At 46.9% G+C, this 24484-nt stretch overlaps 1 protein-coding gene across 1 annotated transcript in view; it reads right to left on the bottom strand.

The window, feature by feature from the left end:
* Positions 1-24484, bottom strand: part of LOXHD1 (lipoxygenase homology PLAT domains 1) — a 179416-nt gene that overhangs the window by 60270 nt on the left and 94662 nt on the right. Inside the window, exons 19-26 of the mRNA XM_042781382.1 lie at positions 21961-22435; positions 21319-21473; positions 19961-20094; positions 12387-12550; positions 11253-11357; positions 9129-9257; positions 7808-7972; positions 1759-1940 (exon numbers count right to left, since the gene is read on the bottom strand). Of these exons, the coding sequence (XP_042637316.1) occupies positions 1759-1940; positions 7808-7972; positions 9129-9257; positions 11253-11357; positions 12387-12550; positions 19961-20094; positions 21319-21473; positions 21961-22435 (1509 nt within the window). The remainder of the gene's footprint in view (positions 1-1758; positions 1941-7807; positions 7973-9128; positions 9258-11252; positions 11358-12386; positions 12551-19960; positions 20095-21318; positions 21474-21960; positions 22436-24484) is intronic.

The raw sequence follows: 24484 nt of genomic DNA, 5'->3' as shown, positions 1-24484 counted from the left end.
TCCCACAAGTGCTGATGGCTCCCAGAGGAGGTGTGGAGGGAGCAGGGGGTCCCCTGGGACACAGGCTGGCCTGAGGAAGAAGGAAGGGGTTCCGGACTTTGTTTCCCACCAGAAAACAAGGAACATCTGTCCAAAAGTCCTCACTACCTAAAGAACCCAGGCTCCTGAGGCTCCAGGCTCTTCTCTCTCTGGGAATCCCTATCTTCCCCTTTTCGTCACTATCTCATTTCATCTCTGCCCCTACAACCCATCTGTCAGTGTGTCATACTGTGGTGGCTTGCATATGGCTATGATGTTGGAAACTATGCCATTGCTATTTCAAATATCAGAAGAGTCACCCATGGTGACAGGTTTAGCAGAGCTTCCAGGCTAGATTAAGGAGAAAGGCTGGGCTATCTACTTTGGGAAATTAGTCAATGAAGACCCTAGGGATCACAAAAGAATACTGTCTGATATCATGTGGAGGTGCCTTCCCGAGGTAGGAAGGCACTGACAGCACTCAGCAGACACAACGAAGGGCTTGAGAACACCGACAATGGTGACGAGGGTGCAGGGCCAGACAGTGCTCCATTCTGCCGCCGCGCAGGGTCGTCATGGTTGGAGCCCTCCACCCAGGTCACATCCCTCTTCTTCTGTGGAGGCCAAACTTCAAATCACAGGCTGTGCTCATTTCCACTGCTGGCTTTTGGCCATGCTGTTCCCTTGGCCTTGGGAATGCCTCTGCACCTTGAACCTGATTATCCCTCAGACCGAGCTCAGAGCCACCTCTTCCAGGGAGCTGCCTCCCATCATTTCTGGCTGCCATTGGCTGTTCTTTCACTCAGCACCACTGCCTACCACTTGTCCTGTCCACTGCAGTGACCCAGAGCACTTAGTCTAGAGCCAATCTTCTTGTGTTGAATCCCGCCTTCACCACATCCCAGCTTTGCAATTTTAAGTAAGGCACTAAACACTCCATGCCTCAGTTTTCCCATCTTTAAATAAGGATAATTACAGCAGAGTTGTTGTGGGCTGACATGAATCAATGTAGGCAAAGCCCTACGGCAGTGCCCACAGGGCCAGTTATTATGATGATGATCAGACTCCCTCGTTAGCTTTGTGTGGAGGTCTGGGGTCCCCCAACTAGACTGCAAGCCCCTTGAAGGTAGGTCTGGGTCCTTATTTCTCGTCTTTCCCACTTACCAAGCAGACAGCTGGGCACACAGGGGAGGCACACAGTATGCAGTGGATTGAAGCATAGGGGATGCCAAGGGGCTGTGACACCCAGAGCAAACACTGAACCACAGCCCCCGAGGCCCAGGCCTGGTGGGGACTGTGGAGCATACCAGAGGTTCTTCCATATCACAGTTGGTGACACTGCAAGCTGAGCCAGGAGCCAGGAAACCCTATCCCCATGTGACAACTGGTGGTGGGACTCCCTCTTCCCCCAGAACCCCAGAACCCTAGAACCAGTGGTCTGGATGCTGTGCTCTGCCATGTTTGTTTGTCAGTTCTGGTTGGTAGCACTGGGGATGCCCCAATGGGATTGTGCCTCAAGTTTTCCAAAGCCCTCTGTACCCCTTCTCTCCATTGATCCTGACCACCATCCTGGTAGGAACCAGGCAAGGTTCACCGTCCTCATGCTCACATGAGTGTTCTAAGCACGTGTCTCTTGCCACTAAAGGCAGGGTTCCTTCCCCACTCCTCTCTCTGACCCCCACCCCCCACCCCCCAGGCCTGGCTCCCCACAACTGCTGGCAACCTGCTGAGCCCCGGTACCTCCAGGATGAAGCGGGATGCAGACTTCCTCTCAAAGAAGAGTTTCTGTTCCCGCTTGTTGGTGCACAGGTACTTCTGCTGGGTGCACACAGCATCACAGCCATAGATGACGATGAAGATGTTGGCATCTGTGCCAGCAGCAAAGACATCGCTGGTGTAGAGGGTGATCTCGTAAGGAACAACTGAGGGTGGCGGCCAGAGAGCAGTCAGAGGGGACATGAGAACAGAAAACAAGCAAGGGTGAGCTCAAGTTCTTCCCTACCACCCATCCCCCTCTACATGGGAACAACTGCCAGGGGCCCTGGACCTTCCCGTGGTTGCCTAGCAACCACAGGTGGACTTCCCTGTCCAACACCTGTCCCCTCGGACCAGGATCTCTGCACCTCTCACATCACAGAGCTGGTATGGCAGGTAGGGTGAAAGCAGAGGCTTTCAAACCAGATGAGCCTGGGTTCGAGTCCTGGCTCTGATCTGGCTAGCTGTGTGACAGGGGCAAGTTACTTAGGAGTCTCAGTTTCCTTATCTATGAAATGTACACAATATGGAGCTTAGCGGTAGACACTCTGTCAACAAGAGCATTATATTTCTGGGGACAACTTGCCAATCAGATTAGACAGTGCACAGTGGTGAGGATCCTTCCCTTCCACCCTCCACCCTCACTTGCTCCAAGCTGGCCTGCCCTCCTCCATGCATCCCCATGGCTTCTGGTCCTCTGTTGGGTTGGCTGCAGAGAGGGTCCTTGTAGATCCACTGATTCAGCTCCCTCACGTTATAGAGCTCCCTAGAGGGGAGGGGAGTCCCTGTGTGGTACAAATGGTTAACACACTCAACTGCTAACCAAAAAGTTGCAGGTTCAAGTTCACCCAGATGCACCTCAGAAGTAAGGCCTGGTGATCTACCACCAAAAAATCAGCCAATGAGAATCTTGGGGAGCACGGCTCTCTGACATGTATGAAATCACCATGAGGCAGAACCAACTTGACAACTGTTTTGCTTTTTATAGGAGAAGGGAGACATGGAAATCAGGGATGAGCCAGGGTCCACTCAGCCTTAGCAGAAAACTCTTCCCACCAGGAACGGTCTGTCCATAACAAAGAGGTGGACCCATCAGTGCTGTCAGCAAGTCACTTCCTACTAGGCAGCCACCAGCTAGAGGAGAGACCAGCATTCCTCAGCATGTAGGTTAAGAACTCTTTGCTCCAGAAATTCTGGGGATGCTTGTTAAAAATAGAGATTCCCAAACCCCTCCTCAGATTCTCTGCAAGGTGGGCCCAGGGATCTAAATCTTTAAGTCTTCCTTTACATTAAAGTCTGAGGCCAGGAGTATAAAGTGATGTGTGCCCACTGTGGGATTGAGGTCTATTAGGGTTTGAAACTAATGTCATGGGTTGTTAGCAGTAATTTCAGAAATCTGTGGAATTGATTAGAATCAAATAGAAAATACCATGCATGGCACATGTTGTTATGTGCCGTTGAATCAGACCCGACTCATAGCGACCCCTCCTTGGGTCTCCGAGACAGTATCATTACGGAAGTAGATTGCCGCATCTTCCTTCTGGGGAGTGGTTGGTGGGTTTGAACCGCCAGCCTTCTGGTTAGCAGTCAAATGCCTTAGGCACTATGCTATGTGCGTGACACATAGTGAGGGTAAATATTTTTCTTGTGACACTTTTATTTGTTGTATATGCATATGAATTAAATATTTACTCTGGCGATAGTAAATGCACCCACTTCTCATTTACCAACATGGTTAGGCTCAAAGACCAGGTCCTTATGCAAAAATTGGCATTATGAGGAAATGGAGGATGACCACCTCAGATCACAAAATGGAAGATGACTACATCATGATATAATTGCCAAATTACTTCATTGCATAACTACCAGGCCACAAAGAATCATGGCCCAGCCCAGTGGACACATAACCTTAACCACCACAGCCTACGTTACTCTTACCTCACACCTTGGTGTTTGCACTGCCCGATGTACATCGTTAATGCACACAATAGAGTTTTCACTCTTATTGTAAATGCAAACATCAGACGAGACATGGATAAGTGAGGAGTATTGTTATGTGCCGTGGAGTCAGACCCGACTCATAGCCACCCATCCTTGGGTTTCCGAGGCAGTATCACTGTGGAAGTAGATTGCCCAACCTTCCTTTCGAAGAGTGGCTGGTGGGTTTGAACCTCCAGCCTTCTGGTTAACAGTCAACTGCCTTAGGCACTATGTTACCAGAGCTCCTAAGTGAGGAGTAGGTGTAAAAAACTGAAAAACCCAGAGAAACAGTCGATTTGGAATCTATCCTGTCCTATGAGCTTGACTCTTAAAAGGAGTCATCATTAGAAGTCACCTTCTCACAGGTGACTCCAACCTGCTCCAGAGAGAGATGTACCTTCCATTTATAATCATGGTTACTTTATTGTAGTAGTAATACTTGCAGTGGTGACGGTTGTCATTCATTGTTGTTGTTGTTGTTGTTATGTGCCGTCGAGTCAAACCCTACTCATAGCGACCCATTGAGTGCTTGCTAAATACCAGACTCCATTGGAAGCACTCTATATTCCTTACTCATTTAATCCTCACACTGACCCTATAGAGTAGGTATTGTTATATCCCCACCTTACAGATGAGGAAACTGAGGTTCAGAGAGGTAAACTAGCTTGCCCAAGGTTACATGGCTAAATAATGGTGGAACTTGAACCTAGGCTTCTCTGATCCCAAAAGCCTGTGTGACCAACCTCTAGAGGTGTTGCTGTCATGAATCGGAGATAAGTACCCACAAACCACCAGGAGAGGCAGCCCCTGGGGTAACCAGTAGCCCCACAATGGCCTGAATGGGGCCTTCAACCTGCAGGTGGGTCTCCACCTGGGAGAAACACAGCCAACCATGCCAGGCCCTCAAGCAATAATGGAGGTGCTGTGTCTACCAGACAGCCTTTTTCTCTGAGTCCTCTTGGATTTCTCCCTGGCCCAATGCCTTGGAGACCTTGAGCAGAGAAGCTGGCAATAGGATTTGAGCTTTCCTGAGTCAACTGGCATTGGCAGAAGCCCTGGAAATTCTGGGCAGGAGCAGCCCACCCTTCAGCCCTCATTGCTTCAGGCCTGGCCCCAGAGCTTGTTCCTGGTTTCTGGCTCTGCCTCTGCCTTGGATAGATAGCTGTGTGCCCTTGGGCAAAGACTTCACTTCTCCAAGCCTTAGTTTCCCCTCACCTATAAAATGAGAGGGTTTAACTAGATCTATGGTTTTCTGGTTTGTTTGTTTGTTTTTTTTTTTTTTGGTTGTTGTTGTTGTTGTTAAACTGTGCAATTCTTATAAGTGTATCTATCAACAACATTCAGCAAAGACATGGCTTTTCCAAGCTGTGGAGCTGCTGGCTGGTGTGAAGGTGAGGACGGGCTTTCCCTTCTCGGCCTTCCCCTCCCCCCACCAGTAGTGCTGAGGCTACACCTTCTACTGCAGAGATCCTCATTTGAAGCAAAGGTCCCTCCGGTGCTAACCTGGCATGAGTCTCCCTGTGGAGGCTGCACTGCAGCCCCTTCCCCGTTCAGATCCTCCTACATAGGCAGAACATGTCCATCAGTCCAGGAGAAGTTCCACCTGGTCGGTTCTTAATGGTTTCAGGCATTCCGGACATTCTGAGCTGCCAAATCTACTTCCAAGCTCCTTTCCAAACAAACAACCAACCCAAAGACAAACCCCTTGCAGGGAGTGAGCCCCAACTCACAGCGACCTTGTGGCTTACAGACTAGAATTGCTCTATAGGGTTTCTTGGCTATAATCTTGGCAGAAGCAGATTGCCCGGTCTTTCTTCTGTGGCACCACTGTTGTTATTTGCTGTTGAGTCGGACCCGACTCATAGCGACCCCTCCTTGGGTTTCCGAGGCGTTATCACAGTGGAAGTAGATTGCCCAACCTTCCTTCTGAGGAGTGGCTGGTGGGTTTGAACTGCCAGCCTTCTGATTAGCAGTCAAGTGCCTTAGGCACTATGTTACCAGACTAGGTGGGTTCAAATGGCCAACCTTTCAGGTCATAGCTGAGAACAAACTGTTTCCCACCATCCCTGGGCCTGCAGCTCCCAGTCCCCTGAAGTCCTCTGGCCCTGGGTCCCCAAGATGATCACCAGACAAGGAAGGGGTTCTGAGAAGCAACCCCTTCCCCTGTGCTCCCAACCAGTACCCCTCCACCTGTAAGCTGATGCCACAATGCCTCAGTCTGAAAAGTCAAGTCTTTGCTTACTTTTTTGTTTTTTGGCAGATGTGAATTTATGACAAAGGGCAAATAGCTTTCCTTTAGTATCAGGCTGGAACAGAATAGATCCAAGGTCAGACCATGAAAATTCTTTTTTTGAACAGAGGAAGGCTAGTCCTGGGGGAAGTAGGGAGACACAGATGCAGGGAGCAGGCAATGTAGCTCATTTCCACTCTAATCAGCTCCACTGTCACTTCCTCTCTTCCACGTGCTCTGTGTAAATGTGTACGTCTGTCCTCGAGGGTCCCAGCTGACAGTGTTCCGGTCTTGTGTACCTCTGCAAAATCAGTGTGTTTGTCCTAGATCACAGATGACGCTTGGGGTAGGGGCTTGATCAGAGGGCCTGCTTTGTATATGCCTGGCCAAAGACCTTACTAGAGCCAAATGACACTTTTCTTTCTTTCTTTCTTTCTTTTTTTACAAACTTTGGCCCAGAAAATATTTTGGTGATCTGATTATTTCTAATTAAATTACTTTAGCACCTAACCACCACCACCACCCCCCAGCAAAAAGAAAAGAAATAAACAAAATCACTACTTCATACTGTTTAAGTTGTTTGGTGTAATTTTTTTTTTTTTTTTTGGTTCAGTTACTTAGTTAAGGAGCCCTGGTGGTGGAACGGTTAAGTGCTGAGCTGCTAACCGAAAGGTCACTCCAGCCTCTTGTGGGACAAAAGAGCTAGCCATCTGTTCCTGTAGAAATTACAGCCGAGGAAACCCTATGGGGCAGTTCTCCTCTGTCACATGGTTCTACTTTGTCACTATGAGTTGGAATTGACTTCGTGGCACACAACAATTACTTAATTACAGAAAAATTATATTCTCTGGGTTTGATTCAGATTTTAGCAAGTTCAGACAGAGTTTTATAGTTGGGTTTATTTCCCAGGGTTTATTCCCAGGACCTAGTACATAGCTGCACATATATAAACATTTAATACATGCTTTCTGATGGTGGTGATGGAAGGAAAGTATCAAAACTGTCACCAAATTGTTCCCCTTCCTCCTTTCTTTTAGCCTATAAAAGGAATTACATTTACCTTCCTTAAATCAGGCAAAAATCTCATGGTGCTGCTTTTTCCGGATGTTAATGACTAGGATTGGTGAGTGGGGTCAATAATGACCCCTCACAATTAGACCTTTACTTTTCTTCTTTTGGAGGACTTACTGCCTTCTTTTCCCTATTTTACAGATGAAGAAACTGAGCCCCAGTAGAGGTTAAGTTCTCTCCTGGACCGCTAACCAGAAGTTTGGCATTTCAAACCAACCAGCTGTTCCACGGAAGAAACCAAAAACCAAACCACACTCACTGCCATCGAGTCCATTCCGACTCATAGAGACCTCTCCTTGGGTTTCCAAGGCGGTATCTCTATGGAAGTAGATTGCCCAGACTTCATTCTGAGGAGTGGCTGGTGAGTTTGAACCTCCAGCCTTCTGGTTAGCAGTCAAATGCCTTAGGAACCATGCCACTAGAGCTCCCTCCATGGAAGAAAGATGGGCAATTTACTTCTATGAAGCTTTACTGCCTTGGAAACCTAGCAGGGGTCACTATGAGTTGGAATCAACTCAATTGCAGTGAGTTTGGTTTCGGTTTGGTGTCACTAGCTAGTTTGGGATGGTGTTGGGAATAAGTTTTAGATTCCCTTTCCCTGGGCCCAGGGCTCTGCCCACACCCCATAGGGAATTTAGGGAAGGAACAAGAGGCTGAAATCTCCAAGGCTGGCCTCGCCCAGAGTTTGTGCTAAAGAAGGAATGGGGCCCAATTGGGGTGGCAGTGATGGGCTCCTGGCTATCTGGTTCCTACATGGTGTGTACCGCCTCGTCTGAAGCTCTGCATGGTAGAGGTCCCTGACGATGGCTCCATCGTCTTCATTCTTGGCCAGCCAACGACCACAGGGGAACGTCATGCACTTTCCCAGAGACGGAGCATCCACCTCCACCCAGTCCACAAACCAGCCTGGAGCCTTGCCTGGAGGGAGACGAGATGCAGCCCTGGAGGACATCTGCAGGGGTGGCTTCCTGGGCCTGACTTCAGGGACTCCAAACACCCATCCCTACTTGGTGGCAGAGATCTATAGTTCCACCATTAGCATGTCATCCTTTTAGCTTACAGCATTGTCAAAACGTTTCTTGTTAAAATGCACATTCAGCTGAAGCTGGATCAACTCCAGGCTGCTGGCAGGGAAATTAGCAAAAGTGAAGGAACCTGGGGAGCAGATGACAGAAGGACAGAGGGAGTCTGAGGGGCTGGGAAGCAGAGACAATGTCTAGGGCGGGAAGGGCTCCAAACAGGTTGCCCAGAGATGCCAAAGGAAACCTGTGTAAAAGAGACCTTATCATTTCACTGAAGGTCAGGGATGGCATTCACAGCTCCTGACCTCAGTTTGTGATGGGTGAAGTGAAGGGACGAGAGGGGGTGTGATGGTCCTTCCTGGGAAAATCAGTGCTGTAGCATAAAAGAAGGAAGTGCCAGAGAACTCTGTCCCTACAGTCCCAGGTGCTAGGATTAGGGTCCTCTTCCTCAGGTTTAGGAGAGGTGGTTTTAAGAGGAAAAAAACAGCCCTATTTTATTTACTCAGACAGAAAAAGCTTGTGTACACCCTGAAGTGTGAGTGGGTTCTCAAAGTGTGGTCCCTGGACTAGCAGGATCAGCATCCCCTGGGGACTTGTGAGAGATGCAGATTCTTGGGCCTTGGCCCAGACCTACTGAATCAGAGGCTCTGGGTGTGGGGCCCAGCAATCTGGGTTTCAACAAGTCCTCCAGTGATTCTTATGCACATTCAAAGGTATGGATCCTGGAGCTAGATCAGGGATTCTCAGATCTGGCTGCACATTAAAATTACCAAAGGTGGAAGAGAAGCCTTAACAACCATTGGTGTCCAGGCCCCACCCCAGACTAATAAGACTGGAATCTGCTTGCAGCCAAGACCCCACTGGCCTAAAGGAAGTGAGGAAACTGTGTTGTTTGTTAAGGCAGGTGACACCCAGGTCTCATTCCCAGAAGAAAAATGTATTCATCCTTGCTACCCACCCCCCAAACCCCATGATTCTTTCCCAGGTGTCCACAGGGACCTGTCCAAGGACCTTTCATTCTTAGCAGGGAACAGAAGGGAGGGCAGTCAGACCTGTGTTGTCATGGCCAATCCTGACTTTCCACAGGTCTCCCAGGTCCAGCGTCTCCACCGTGAAGATTTCAATGCTGTCTCTCTCAAACTTGTCACTATTGGTCTTGGAGGACTTCAAGAGGGTCATTCCTGCCGACCAAATGACCCCAACATGACTGGCTGGGCCTGACACCTTTCTAACCTGGTATGGCCCACCCCTTGGGTCCCTCCTTATAATGACCAAATTATATGAAACTTAGACTAGGCAATTACCATCCACTGGGCACCTATTTGGCAATTTTGGGTGTGTATTCTTTTATTGAGCTGTACAATAATCTATTGAGGTATGTGTTTTCATCTCCAGTTTGTATCTGAAGAAAGGGAGACACTAAGAGGTTAAATGATTTATCCAATATCAAGAAGAAAGCGTTGGGGTCTGAATTCCAGTGTCTGCTCTATCGTCCCCACGTTTCTCCAGACGGAGAAGGAGCCAGTGACAAAGCACCCCTCCTCCAGGCTTCCTGGGGAACCAGTAGGTGCCCTGTGGGGATGGGGCCTGTGGGAGTTCTCTGACAACTCTTCCGTGGATAGCAGAAGGTGGGATGGCTTCAGATACTCTCCACTAACCATCTCACATACAGCATCTGTCCTTGGACTCTGGCTGGAGTGTTGGTCTGAAACTTCAAGTGCTCAGAGTCATCACCTTCCCTGACTGCCTCAGCACACACCTCATTTCCTTTAAGTCCCCTCACCCCTTAAAGTCCCACCTCTGGACCCACCTCACACAGGAAGTCTTCTTATATCCAGAAGTTCCTGGCACAGTGATTTAAGTACACAGAGAGACTGACATATCTTGGTCCTAGACCTAGCTCTTACCATCTGGGTGGCCTTGGAAAAATTACTTACTGTCTATAAGACTTGTTTTCCTCAAATGTACAAAAGGGTGGAATCGGTATCTGTCCCATAGGATTGATGTGAAGATTTAAAAAGATGATGATTGTTGAGTGCTAGAAATGTGCCTAACACATAGAAAGCACTCAGCAAAGAAAAGCACTTATTAGGGCCCATCAATTCCATTGACCATGGTTCAGTGATTATTGTAATCATGCATTTTTGCATTTCTTTCATTACGTATTATCTGTCTCATCAAAGCTATTAAATAATAATAAATAGTCATTAAGTGTTACTTTGTCCCAAATATGTTTTAAGTTCAAGTTTGTTAAATTTACAACTCTATGAGGTACAATGTCTATGAAATATGGTGTTGACAAAGAATATTGAAAATACCATGGACTGCAGGAACAAGCTTTGGTAGCATAGTGCCTAAGGCACTTGACTGCTAACCAGGAGGCTGGAGGTTCAAACCCACCAGCCACTCCTCGGAAGGAAGATGGGGCAATCTACTTCTGTAGTGATACTGCCACAGAAACCCAAGGAGGGGTAGCTATGAGTCAGGTCTGACTTGAGGGCACATAAGAACAACAACAGCAGAAACAAGCAAAGTGCATACTGAGAGCACCATGAAGCTTCTTGACTGCATCTCACTGGAGGTTGGGAGGAGGCACCATTTCCTAGGTTGTTATTAGGGATGGAGTTAGGGTTAGGACTACCTCTCCCATTAGAACAGAAGGAGAGCACTGGCAGAAGACCCAGAGAAGAGACTGTTTGGACGGGGGAGCTCATCGTGGTTTTGAAAGACAAACAGATCTGCACCTCCAGAATGGACACAGGAAGTGTCAAAAAAATCCTTTCAGAAATGCCTGAAAAGACACTGATCATTGAACTGGGCACTATTACTTAGGGAGGAAACTACTGAAAGGAAGATGATTCACACGGCTTCCACACACATGTAGAGGCAGCTATGAGGACTAGAGAGAGAACAAGGAGTTGGAGCACAAGAGGACTGACTTACTAACATGTAGGAAGAATTTCCTCAGGAACCAACTTTCACAAACTAGGTAGTCAAGACACCTCACAAGGAGATATTTGGGGGAGGGGGATACTAGATTTCTCTGATGGGGCTAGTTGCATGCAATTTTTCAAGAGATAGAGGCATGACCAGGATTTTTTTAGAAACAAATTTTGAGTCTTCCAGTCTCCCTGGGGAGGAACATGGTGAACCTTGGCCCTGCCTTGCTTTCTTACCAGTGTTGTCCTGCATGCCAAAGAGTGTGATGAAGACGTTGGCATCTGTACCTGCATTCTTCTTGTCCCCAGTCTTTATGGTCACTGAGAACGTGGTAGATTTATCTGCCAGGAAAAGAGTGTGGAGATGTGAGCCTTACATTGCCCCTTTCATGAAGGGAGGAAGGAGAAACATCACTTTGTCTAGGAGGGATTCTTTGATTTTCACCATCTGATCCCTCATTACAACACTTCCTCTGCCCCTTCAATGCAATATATGTGAACACTGTGAGACCTAATGTTCATGTTGACCATTTCCATGAATTGCTTCGCTCATGGTACATGTTGTTCTGTAGTAGCCTTTAGTCTGGAAACTTCCTGAGCAAAGAGATGAACTCTCCCCTAACTTTGACTAACACAGGAATTCTTGAATCCTTTGAGCTGATAGAATGGTTAGGGGATACTTGGATGATTGTGGGGGGTCACAGGCTAATTAGACAGGAGTTCAGGCTGGAAGGAGTTTCAGAGATGTGATTCCTGGGAAGAAAGCTCAAGCATCATAGAATGAAGGTTACTCTTCATTATTTCCCTTGACAAAAATGTATGGAGAGTCTATAATGTGCCTGGAGGGGAAGACACAAATGGAATCAGAACAGGCTAAAATCAGTCCATTCTACTACACTCCACTCTACTCTGTTCTAGTCTATGCTTCTATCCTACTCATGACAATAACTCAGTGCCCAGTCATGTAATTTATTCCCAGCCCCATGCTAGAAGGCAGGAACTCTGGTAGCATAGTGCCTAAGGAACTTGACTGCTAACCAGAAGGATGGTCGTTCAAACCCACCAGCCACTCCTCAGAAGGAAGTTTGGGCAATCTACTTCCATAGTGATACTGCCTCAGAAACCCAAGGAGAGGTTGCTATGAGTTGGGTCTGACTCAACGGCATATAACAACAACAATGCTAGAAGGTGGGAATGGGATCCATCTCACCTCCTCATTCTTATCCATGGAGGAATGAGAGGGTAGTAGGTACACTGGTAGAGGAGGAAATGCCCATAACCCACAGTAGAGAGAGGGAAAACGGAGACCTAGATGCCCTCAAGGGATGAAGAAGGATGCTGGAGGGAAGAAATTAGCTGAGTTTAGGACACCTTTCTGCTCCAGGCCCAGGTTGTCAAGGGGGTTGTTGTCACCTCCCCCACCCTCCTCGTCCTCTGGTGGCAGCACGTAGGACTCATCCACTGGCAATAATTCCCTGGACAGTTGGCCGTCATCCTCCTCAACCGCCAGCCAGCGTTGGCACGGGAAGTAGTACCTGTGGGGTGGGGTGGAGGAAAATTGGAATGTGCTCCTGGGGTGGCCTCATACAGGAGTGGTCATGGGCTGATAAAGGAGAAGCCCCAGATGCTCCCCTGTCTGCCCCTGATGGCATTGCCCTCCTGTCCTAGTTCACCCGGGAATCCTCCCATTACAGTCACTTGCCCAGGGTAAAAAACAAAGGTGTGGACATTGTCTCCAGAAAGTGGTTGAATTGCCCTTGTAACAGTGCCTGGTACACAGTAGATCTCAACCAGGGTCATATTGAATGGAAGGATCTAGAAGGAGAAGGTCTTATGGGCTTCTCTAACCCCTTCTATTATTACTCTATTATCCAGAACTACTTTAGCAGAGAGTGTTGTATGCAGTAGGTGCTCAATACATAATTGTTGAATTCATGGATTTTAATAAAATTACACAATTACGATTTTGATTTTGGAAGAGACAACGATTGGGGCTAAAGGAACTGGCACAGCAAGTAGCTGGGACCATCAGAGGAGGAGAGGTTCAAATCAGATTCCTCAATGTAGAACCAGAGTCCTGCACAGTGGAGCCGTCTAGACAGGAATGGAAACTAGAACCATGGATGAACAAGACAGCAGATATGGTAATTAAAATTCAGCCTCTGGACCCAGACTGTCTGGATTTGAATCCTGGCTCTGCCATGTATAGCTGTGTGACCTTAAAAAAGTTTCTTTACCTCTCTGTGCTAGGATTGCCAGGTTTAGCAAATAAAATTACAAGACATCTAGTTAAATTCAAATTTCAAATAAACAATGAATACTTCTTTAATATAACTATGTCCCATATAGGATGGGACATACGTACATTAATAAATTATTTGTTGCTTATCTCAAATTCAAATTTAACAGGGACTCCTGTATTTTATTTGGTAGCTTGACTCTGTGCTTCAGTTTACCATTCTGTAAAATGAGGCTAGTATTGCTTATTTCATAGGTTGTTGTGAGGATTAAATGTGTTAAAAATTTAAAGTGCTCTGGTGGTGTAGTGCCTAAGGCATTTGAGTGCTAAACAGATGGTTGGTGGTTCAAACCCACCAGCCACTCTGTGGAAGGAACACTGGGCAATCTACTTCAGTAAAGATTTACCACCTTGGAAACCCAAAGGGAGTCGCTGTGAGTCACAAGTGATTCAACGGCAGTGAGGTTTTTTTGTTTTGTTTTGTTTAATAAAGATGCCTAGCTCAAGGTAGGCTATGGGTAAGAATTTCCTATTATTATTATTACTACTACTAGTACTACTACTACTACTACTACTACTACTATTTTGCTTACCTGGCTTTCTCCTCAGTCCATGGCTGAGAGACTGTGGGGTTGGCAGCTGTCCTCAGGCCCCTAAGCTTCCAGAATAATTCAAAGGGCCCAAGAATGCAGTCCGTTTCTATGTTGGGGCTACTCTACCCCCATGTGGTCCTCTTCCCCATCCCCACCCAGGTGTGTAAAGGCCATTCAGGAGTTGCCCATAGTCTGGAGATGCAGGAGCAGTGTAGGCTGATGGTCTCACTTCCATCTGAGCCGCACATTGCCTCCTATAGTCCTTACTGTGTAAATCTCAAAGTGTTAGAAGAGCAGAACCAGAAAGCATTGCCTCAGTCCTTGGGCTCCAGTGAGGTGGGATGGAGGCAGTTTTATATTGATGGGCATGGATTTAAAGGGCAGGAGGAGTTTGATCCAGGGAATATGAATTAAATTGCAATTTAGTGTTTACATGATAAATGTATAATATTCCACTTCTTTAAATGTATGAATGGGAAAGTTAACATTTTAGTCAATAAAACAACATATGAATAATAGACTTCCGTTCTAAAAGATGGCCACTTAAGGGAGAAAGAGAAATAAAGAGGGAGGTGGCGTCAGGGCAGAGGCAGAGACAATGAGCATGGGAAGGTGTAGGATAAAGTCAGAGGGAACAAGATACACAAAGAAAGAGCCAAGAAGACATCCAGGCAGGGCAGGGGTGGAGGGAGTCAGAAAGACAGAAAGGAACAATTGTAAGCCTACCCACATCCACAAAGAGATGACTGTGCAGAGTCAGAGCCTAACTTTCACGGAGTGAGGGCGCCATTGTCCCTAACATACCTGCACTGAGACTTTAAAGCCCCTCACCATGCACATAACTGCAGCACCAATGGACAGATCTCTCAGCACCTGCTCCTTGGGCCGATGGAATCAGAGCAGCAGCCAGGACTGGCCTGAGTGCTACACATTCAGCCTCTGACCCCACAGAGTCAACAAGCACACCAAGGGTTTAGCAGGAGATTGGAGCTTGTGACCCCTTCCCTGTCCTCCCACAGGCATAAGTCCTGCTCAAGCAGGTCTCTGGGAACTGGGGAAGAAGAATAGGCAGGAGATTTTTAAGGAGAAAGAGGCAGGCAGGTGTTCTGAGACAGATATGCCCACCACACCACTTAAATAAGGGCAATAGAAAGAAAGAAAGAGGGTTAGGGTAAGCAGGAGGTTTAAACTGAGCATTAAAATGAAGCTAGGAATTGTTGAAAACACAAATTTCACTTGAAAGTAAACATCAAGTAAGTAGATTATAAAATTGAATGACATAACATTTGCATAATTTCATGGGGAATTCCCCATTTTAGTGCATAAGGTAAAGGCTGGACAACGCAGGTACAGTGGTGGTGCCAGGAGACCAGCACAGAGAAAAGAGGGTCTGAACTTGAGGAACTTTCCATTGTTGTCCCTCCTTTGCTCCTAACAAGGTGTGTGATCTCTAGGGCTTGATTCATCACCAAATGGGCTGAGTGAGATAATTTGTCAAGTCTTTCCTGTCTCAGCATTCTACAACCCCCAAGGTCTATACAGGAGTGGGAGTTACAGGTAACATTTTTTTCATTAGATTAGAGAGAAAAAAAATCCAACAAGTGTTTTGTTCAGCCCTTGCTAGACAACCTACCCAACATTTTTGCCAAAACTCAAAGATAGCATCTGTCTGTAATGATTAGGGATCTTATGGGACTCTTAAGCCATCCATAAAAACCCAAAAACTCACTGCTGTTGAGTCAATTCCGACTCATAGGGACTTTACAGGACAGAGTAGAACTGCCCCCATAGGATTTCCAAGGCTATAAATCTTTAGGGAAGCAGACTGCCACGTCTTTCTCCCATGGAGCAGCTAGTGGGTTCCAACCATTGACCTTTTGGTTAGCAGCCATGCACTTTAACTACTCAGCCATCAGGATTCCTTAATCCATCTGTAGGAATAGAAATTTTTATGTCTCAAGACTGAAAACAGAGAATATCAGAATATAAGATTGAATGTGTTCACTAAATATATTTCTAACTTTTTTGGCATTTATCTCTTCCTCTTTGAAATTGAATGTATTCAAATAAAAATGCAGCTAGTTATAATATTAAAAGAAAAAAGAAGATACCGCGTACCTTAATTTAATCAACAAGTCAATGGAAGGGGATGAGAAAGTAGCAGAGCCAATGAGTGAATAGCTTAATAAAGGTGTTCTAATTCATGGCACTGTACCCCAAAATAGCCTACCATGTGATCTGAAACCCAAACATTAGAGACTCATAACTTTGGGTACTGAAGGACCTTGAATTTTAAAAATCCCTTGTTAAAATACATATAATTTCTGGTTGGAAGGGACCTTTAAGAGCTAGTGTGATTACATCCCCTATAAGGGTGGTCACAGGAGCATATGTTGAAGAAAAACTTCCATGAGACTGGGCCCCAAGTGAAGTCTACCTGACGTCCTGCATTCGACATGTAGTATGAATAAGAAAGAATAAGATATTGAGGTTTTAGGGCTGGTTGTTACTTAGCAGAAGCTAGCCAATTCCAACTGATACAACTTGAGACTATGCAGATAATAAATACAGACACTTATTATTTTCAAATAAATTAAGTGATGACAATGGAAGAGGCTGCCCAGGGAGCATGTATTTGTACATTTAATTACATATTTCACCTGCTAGGCAGACTGTAAGTACCATGAGCACAGGAACTGTATCTGTCTTGCTCATTGCCATGTCCACAGGCCCTGATACACAGGCAGTCATAAACATTGATAGAATTGGAAGATATTTTCCGGTGAAACATCCTTTCCTCCTTCAACAGTCCTCTGAATAATCCCTAGGTTTCTTAATCAGCCATCACTGTTTCCTTGAAGATGCTCTTTCTTTTTCTATTGTCCCTCTTAACATGTATTGTCTAAGCCAAACACAGACTGCAGGAATTGTCTGGGCAGAACAGAGGAGTGAAAGAAAGACTAGCAGGTCCTCATCCCTAACGTGACATGACTATCAATACAAAAATCAACTTGACGCTCTTTTTGGACTCTCACTTTTTCTCAGGGTGGCCAAGAGGTGGGGCTTCCCAGGACTGAGAAGGCAGGAAAAATCCAGAGATAAATTTTCCCAACTTCACAATTTCGTAAAAAGCCTGAACTCACCAAAGGATTGTGAGACTATAAACCCTTCAAAACTCAAAACAAAAAACAAAAACTCACTGCCCTGGAGTTGATCTGACTCAAAGTGACCCCTCCTTGGGTTTCTAAGGCGTTATCTCTACAAAAGCAGATTGCCCAATCTTCCTTCTGATGGAGTGGCTGGTGGGTTTGAACCACCAGCCTTCTTGTTAGAAGTCAAATGCCTTAGGCACTATGCCACCAGAGCTCCTACAAAGCTGATATCATTCTGAGTCAGCTATATTTGATCCCTAGCACTTAGCATGGTATGTTTAACAACTCTTTGTTGAATTAACAAATGAATCAATGCATCAATCATAATTTAATTCATTTAATTAGTATTTATGGTATACCTCTCATGTGTCAGGGACCCTTTCAGGTACTAAGGAAGACAAAGCCGTAAACAAAACTGATAAAGTCTACATGGACTTTATATTCTATTGCAGGGAGATGAACAATGACTAAATACACAAGTTTATTGTAGGTCAGATGATTATTAGTGCTACACAGAAAAATAAATGAGGAAGAGGAATAAGAGGTGTAGGGGCTATGCTCAGTCTCCCTGAGGTGGTAGCACCTGCCTAAAGAAATGACGAAAGTGAGCCATTTGGGGGAAGAGAGTGCCTGGGAGAAGGGACAGCAAATGCAAAGGCTTTGTTGTGGAGTCTGTGGAGTTCAAGGAACAATTAAGAGTGAGCAGGGGAAGACAAGGTAGAGAGAGAAGGAGGAGGTATGAGACAGACCATGAAGGGCCACACAGGCCATTGGAAATGTCTTGACTTTTCCAGGAGTAGAGAAAGAAAGGGAGAGGAAGAACAGAGAAGAGTAACGAGAAGCTTCCATTCTCAGGAGTAATAAAAATATAAAACAGCTGAGGATAACCTTAACAAGAATGTGCAGCAGCCATGTGTAGAAAACTGTAAAGCTTACCAAGAAACGCCAAGGAGCACTTGGATAAATGGGAAGGTGTGCCTGGGGGTCCCACTTAACACTCTAAATGTGCAATTCTCCACACGTATATTTAATGGCCTAACAATCAAAATTCCAATAGAATTTCTTTTTCAAATCCCTTAACATCTTGATTTGAAAAAGGTAAGAATTGCTAACATTTTTAAAGAATAATGAAAGAGGACAAGAGGACAAGGACAGCCAGATATTAAAATAGGTGATAATACTACAATAATTTAAAAGTTGTTGAATTGGGTCAGAAATGCCAAATCAATGGATTAGAATAATTGACCCTGACTGATCTGTGAAGGGCAGCAAGGTGTGTTCACAGTTTGCCCCTATTCTTCCATTTCCGCAGTTTTCAAACTTAAACTTCTTGGATTTCCAGAACATCTTGAGAAGTGAGCTGGGCTGGCATCATTAAGCCCGTTTAACAGCAGAGGAAAGGAAAGCCCATAAAAATTAGGGCAACTCATCAGGTTGACCTAGTGGTTTTCTGGCAAAGGGAAGACCTCAAGCTAGGCCCCTGGTTCCCACCCATGGGGTGCTCCCATGTCCTTATATGCCACCACAATGTTGTTGCTGTTGTTGTTATGTGCCGTTGAGTCAGACCCGACCCATAGCGACCCCTCCTTGGGTTTCCAGGGCAGTATCACTACGGAAGTAGATTGCCCCATCTTCCTTCTGGGGAGTGGCTGGTGGATTTGAACCGCCAGCCTTCTGGTTAGCAGTCATGTGTCTTAGCCACTACACTACCAGAGCTCCCTATGCCACCACAATAACCTAATGGAAAACCATGACGTTGCACTGTATGTGAGCTGTGCCTCAGTGTACCCTTCCAGAGTACTCTCTTAGGATGGTGAGGCAAGGGGTGGGTGAGAGATAGGGGTGAGCCCTGTTACTCTCCGTCCTTCACAGAGAGGTGCCCAGCAAGAGGGCATGCTCCAAGAGACACCAGGATGCAGACCAAGGAGTTGATTTAATTTAGCAAATATCTATTTATTTGTCCCTCACTAATTACTGGGCCCTGGAAGATCCTCTCAGCAGCCCCACAATCCTCTCCAGATCTTGCTTACTTTCCTCTCTGCCTCCCTCTTCCCTGTGTCTCTCCAAATCATGGGCCTTCTTTCATCTCTATGGTCATTAGTTCCTTCAGCCTGAGAGGTGACATGGCCTATTGATAGAAAAATGCCAGTAGGCCTGGAGCTCTGGTCCCAGCTCCAGCATGAATTGGCTCTGGGACCATGGCTTCACCCCTCTGGGGCCTGGTTCCTTCACCCATCAGAAAGGCATGATGCCCCCTTCACAACTTAGCTGCATATCTAGAGTGGGCCTGCCACCTGTTTTTGTACATCGCACAACTAAGAATGAGCTTCACATTTTTAAATGGTTGAAAAAATATAAATAACAATGTCTCCTGACTTGAAAATTACATGAAACTCAAATTTCAAATTCCAGAAATAAAGTTTTATTGGAACACAGCCACATTCATTTGTTTATGCATGGTCTGTGGCTGCTTTGATGCTACAATGGTGGCATCGAGTAATTGTGACAGACACCAAATGCCTCACAAAACCTAAAATACTATCTGGTCTTTTATAGAAAAATTCACTGACCTCCAGCCTAGAGCATTAAAACAGAGTCATAGCAGCTAAGCAAAGGCTGGGCATGGAGATTGGGCTGGTGAAGGTTTGGCAGAAAGAGCACATCTGACCTCTTTGCATTGACCTCAAAAGCTGGTTTGGATGCTCCCCGAGACTGTCATCTGGGAGGGAAGGCAGCTCCAGGGTCTGCCCAGTGAGAAAGGAGCAGGAAGGCAACGCCCATCTGGGAAGAAGCATGGGCCATCGCCCTCTGGTGGCCCTGGCAGACATCACAGCCAATACCACACCCCACCCCCATCAGCCCAGCCCTCTCTGTGGTACTCTCCTAGTAGAGGGTGCAGTGGGGGCACAGAGAAGGGCATGGTCTCCCTTGCCTCCCTGCCCTCCGGCCCCCACCACTCACGTGATCTCATTGTTCATGTCAGTGATATCAATTCTGTCCAGGAACCAGCCTGGCCTGTTGCCAGAGTTGTCATGGCGAATCCGAATCTTGGTCAGGGGCCCCAGGTCCATGGCAGGGATGGTGAACGTGTCTGTCTGTGAGGGATCAGAATGATGCTTAGAAGGGTGAGACTTGCCCTTTCCCACCTGCCATATTCTCCATCCTAGCCAGGCCTGGCATGGCCTGAGGCCACTGTCAAAGCCAAAGTATCAAGGGATAATAATAATAAAAACTAAACTCACTGCCATCGAGTCGGATCCAACTCATAGTGACCCTTCCTTGGGTTTCCGAGCTGGTATCTGTACGGAAGTAGATTGCCCAAACTTCCTTTGGAGGAGTGGTGGTTCTAAGCCTTCTGGTTAGCAGTCAAGTGCCTTAGGCACTATGCCACCAGAGGATAAACCAAAACCAAACACACTGCTGTGAGAGGACCCAGAACCACTGCACCACACCCCCCAGCACACACCCTACACTAACCTGGTCTCATTCAAGCTTTCTCCAGAGGTACCACCTGCTATAGTGTGAATAGTTAATGCACTGGGATGATAACCAAAAGGCTGGTGGTTCAAGTCTACCCACAGCCTTTCAGAAGAAAGGTCTGGTGATCTACTTCAGTCACTGAAAACCCTATGGTTCCTAGGGATAAAGCAGATGATCCAGAAGCTTCCACAAGTGGAGTTATTACCATAACTGACAAAATGCCAATTGTCCAACTCTTCTTCATCATCAAAGTGAATTTTTATGATTTGTATATTTTTATGTATATGTGTATGTATTAAAATATATCTCTAAGTTTCTATGGTCCCACAGGTGCCATGATGAGCTCTGGTGGTGTAGTGCCTAAGGGATTTGACTGCTAACCAGAAGGCTGGTGGTTCAAACCCACCAGCCACTCTTCAGAAGGAAGACAGGGCAATCTACTTCTGTAGTGATACTGCCTCGGAAACCCAAGGAGGTGTCGCTATGAGTCAGGTCCAACTCAATGGCACATAACAACAACAACAACTTTGAACCCTGTAGCCTTTACTCCTTGCTCCACCACTCAGTCCCTGAGCATCTGCTGCCTGATCTTATTCCCTGATTAGTTCCTGTACATTAGTTATCCAGGGGATCAGAACCCACTTGCATGTTGCTTATACCCTCACCACAAAGACCTCATGTTTACAAAGTGGATACTTACACAAAACCTGGTTGAACTGAGCAAAACATGCTGCGGATCACCACAGACACTATGCGGAGTTGGCTTATGTGGAAATGACTGGAGGGCACCATCCCTGTGTCTAAGTCCAAATCACCCACCCTGGGGGCCCATGCTTCACCTGGCCCTGCTCGAACTTGTTGGACTTGTCTGACTTCTTCAGGGGCCGTTCACCTGTGTCCCCATACTCCTCACCATAGATGGTCAGGTAGACATTGGCATCAGTGCCGGCCTTAGGCACGTTCCCTGTGATCACCTGGACTTCGTAGGTGTTGGCTGGGGACACAGAAAGAGGCAGCATTGAGGACACCATGGCCATGGAGTGGAGTTGAGGCACAGTCTCTTAGTTCCACCCAGATTCTGAGAACAGCAAGGACCTATGGATACACATATGCCAACCTGGTACCAAACAGTCCTTCTCCCTACCCAAAACTTTCCTTGACCAAGAAGCCTGAGGGTCTGAGCATCATGGCAAATTTTTTCCTCAGCAACCCTCCCAATTTATGTTGCCCACATTTAGTTATATCAGGTTATATCAGAGCTCCTTGTGAGTCTGATCCATCCTGAGAGCCTCAGGCCAAGGGCAATGCTTACCCTTAAACAGAGAATTGTCAATGGTGATATTTCAGGCACAGGTCAGGAGAGTTATATGCTGACCATCATGGGTAGCCTACCTATTGGGCCTCCACATGAGAGGAGAGTCAGTGTGAAGCCACCCTCAGGACCCCTCTAGGGGAGCTGTCTGACCCCTACACAGGCTTACGCTCAGGACCCGATTGCCCAGCCGGCACCAGCTCCACCACGAGTTCGTTGTCCTCCTTGCCCCGGGCCAGCCAGCGGTGGGCGTCGAACTTGTACTCCTCAATCACCTCCTGCATCCCTGGCCCAAGCTCCTCCTCTTCTTCCTCCTCCTCACTCTCCTCCTCCTCCTCCTCCTCTGAAGACTCCTCAGAAGAGGACTCCTCGTCCTCATCCCCCTCATCCTCCTCGTCACTGCCCTTCTTCTTCTTCTTCTTCTTCTTCCTCTGCAGCTTGGCCTTTAGCCGCTCCTTCTTCAGCAGCTGTTGCAGCTTGTCCTTCTCCTTCTTCTTCCGGGCCTCCTCCTCGGGTGTGAGGTCCTCCTCCCGCACCACCAGGTGCCGCAGCCACACCATGTCCACGTACCAGCTGGGCCCGAAGCCCTCGCCTGTATGCCCAAGCCGGATCTTGTAGATCTCACCCACGTCTGCCGCCTCCAGCTGTGCAAAGTGCAGGTGAATGGCTGGGGTGGCCCTGGTGTCTTACCCCCTCCCCTGCAGAGCCAGGCTCTGGGTCCAGAGTTATAGCCCCACAAGGCACCAGGCCTCCACACTCTGATGTGGAGCTCCCTCTCTCCTATCACATCCAGCCTAGTGTCTCTGGTTGGCCTTCCAGGCACTTCTTAGTTTGGCCCCAACTTCTACCTCATTTGGGACACTGAGAAACTCATGGGACAGCCATGGGCTTCAATTTCCCCTCATGTTCAAATGGGAACACCTTCTAAACTTCTATGACAGTGAGACTAGCCTCCCTCACCTCACTATTCCTCTCTCTGTCACACACACAAGTGTCACACATCACACTCATGGAACTACTTCCATGTCTTTGGCTTTATTCCCTCCTCCACCATCAACTAAAACTTATTCATTCAGATTCCAGCTCTTTTATTATTACCTTTCTATTTTTCTAACTTTGTACATTTCATGTTCTCTTTCCAAAATTTTCAACATTAAGCACATATAACTTTTGTAGCAACAAAAATTTTAAAAGTATTATTTTTCAAAAACAAAACTCTCACTCACGCTCCATGAGGTCCCAGACACCTTCCACAGTCTGCTTGCCTCTCCCTTCCAGAGTTCCACTGAGCCCTAGCCCGGCCTACGTTGGACTCCCTCTCTGCCCATACAGTTGGTCTTCTCTGTCCCATCAACCGTGGATTTCCTAAAAGTAGGACTATCCATTTTTGCTTTTCTCCCCCACTGGGGCTGACACTCAGTTGGTATAAAAGGCAGTGTTGATGGGTTTAGCTTTTCTTCAAAGCATGAGCTCCTTGCTTTTAATCCCCCTGTTGCTCTTTTCTGAACCCCACATTCTGGGGAAGCACCTGCATTGAGGGAGCTCTGACCCCATAGATCTTGAAGTGGGGGTGTGCTCACAAGGAGTCCTGTCGGTCTGGGGACCTCTCAGTGCTCCCCAGTGCTGAGGGCCCTTGTCTAATTGTTTGATCTTCTCAAACCCCAGTCTCACCATGCTCCCATTTGAGTGCTCCCATTTGAAAACTGAAGCCCAAGGCTGTTCTATGAGGTACTCAGTGTCCCATAATTAAGAGTCCATATATACAGGAGAACCCAGGTTTTCTGACTCCTTGTTCACAAATCCATGATGTGGCCAAAACCACCTTATAAGAAAATTGTCAACCAGGATGGAGCCAAGACCCCTGGGGAAGCTGGATTTATTCTTTCAGCTACTTAGGGACTGCATGCTGGACCTAGTAAGTCCCTTCTTCAGCACATTAGATCTCCTTTTCAGTATTTCCCAGGCTATAGCATCTTTGCAGTCACACCTCTCCAGGGAAGTCTCCTTGCCACTCCTGCCCTCCTCAAGTCTGTCTGCCCCACCATGAAGGCATCTACCACCCCCACATCCAGCCACGTGGTCAGTGGGCACCTGGAGATACTTCTCTGCTACATCTCAATAACTCATTACAAGCTCTCAAGTGCTTTCCCTGCCATTGACTGTCTTGATCATTACAAGAACTCTTTGAGGCAGGCCACGCAGGTGTTATAGAGCTAGATTTTAACTGTTGAAGAAGTTGAGGCTCAGATAGGTAAAATACTAGGGCCTCAGCCTCCCCAGCAGTATAATGAGGGACTTTGACTCATGAGGCCCCTCCAGCTCTCACATTTCACATACTTATAACCCTGGCACAGAACCTTGGCACAGATCTTAGAACAGCCAGGCCTTTCTTTTCTGGGCACTGGGTTAGGACTCTTCACTGAGGGTTCTTCAAAGGGTGTTGCACACAAACACACAAAGAGCAGCCAGCATGAACATGCTTCCCAAACACACTTATCTGGACACACACACACACAAACACACTCCCATTAGTGGCCAATAAAATCACTAGCCTTGCATTCTCCCCCCTGCTAATGACATGCTCTTCTCTTTTTTCCCTCTACTCAGACTTGTAAAGGGAAATGAGGAGGCCTGGGATACTCAGAACATAGCCACAACACACCAAAGGCTCCCAGTATCCTGCCTGAGAATCA

Source organism: Orycteropus afer, unplaced genomic scaffold (assembly GCF_000298275.1).
Source record: "Orycteropus afer afer isolate SDZICR_OR568_19922 unplaced genomic scaffold, OryAfe1.0 scaffold00113, whole genome shotgun sequence".
Classification (NCBI taxonomy): domain Eukaryota; kingdom Metazoa; phylum Chordata; class Mammalia; order Tubulidentata; family Orycteropodidae; genus Orycteropus; species Orycteropus afer.
Note: the sequence above shows the minus strand (reverse complement) of the source record. Positions and strands in the feature narration are given on the sequence as shown.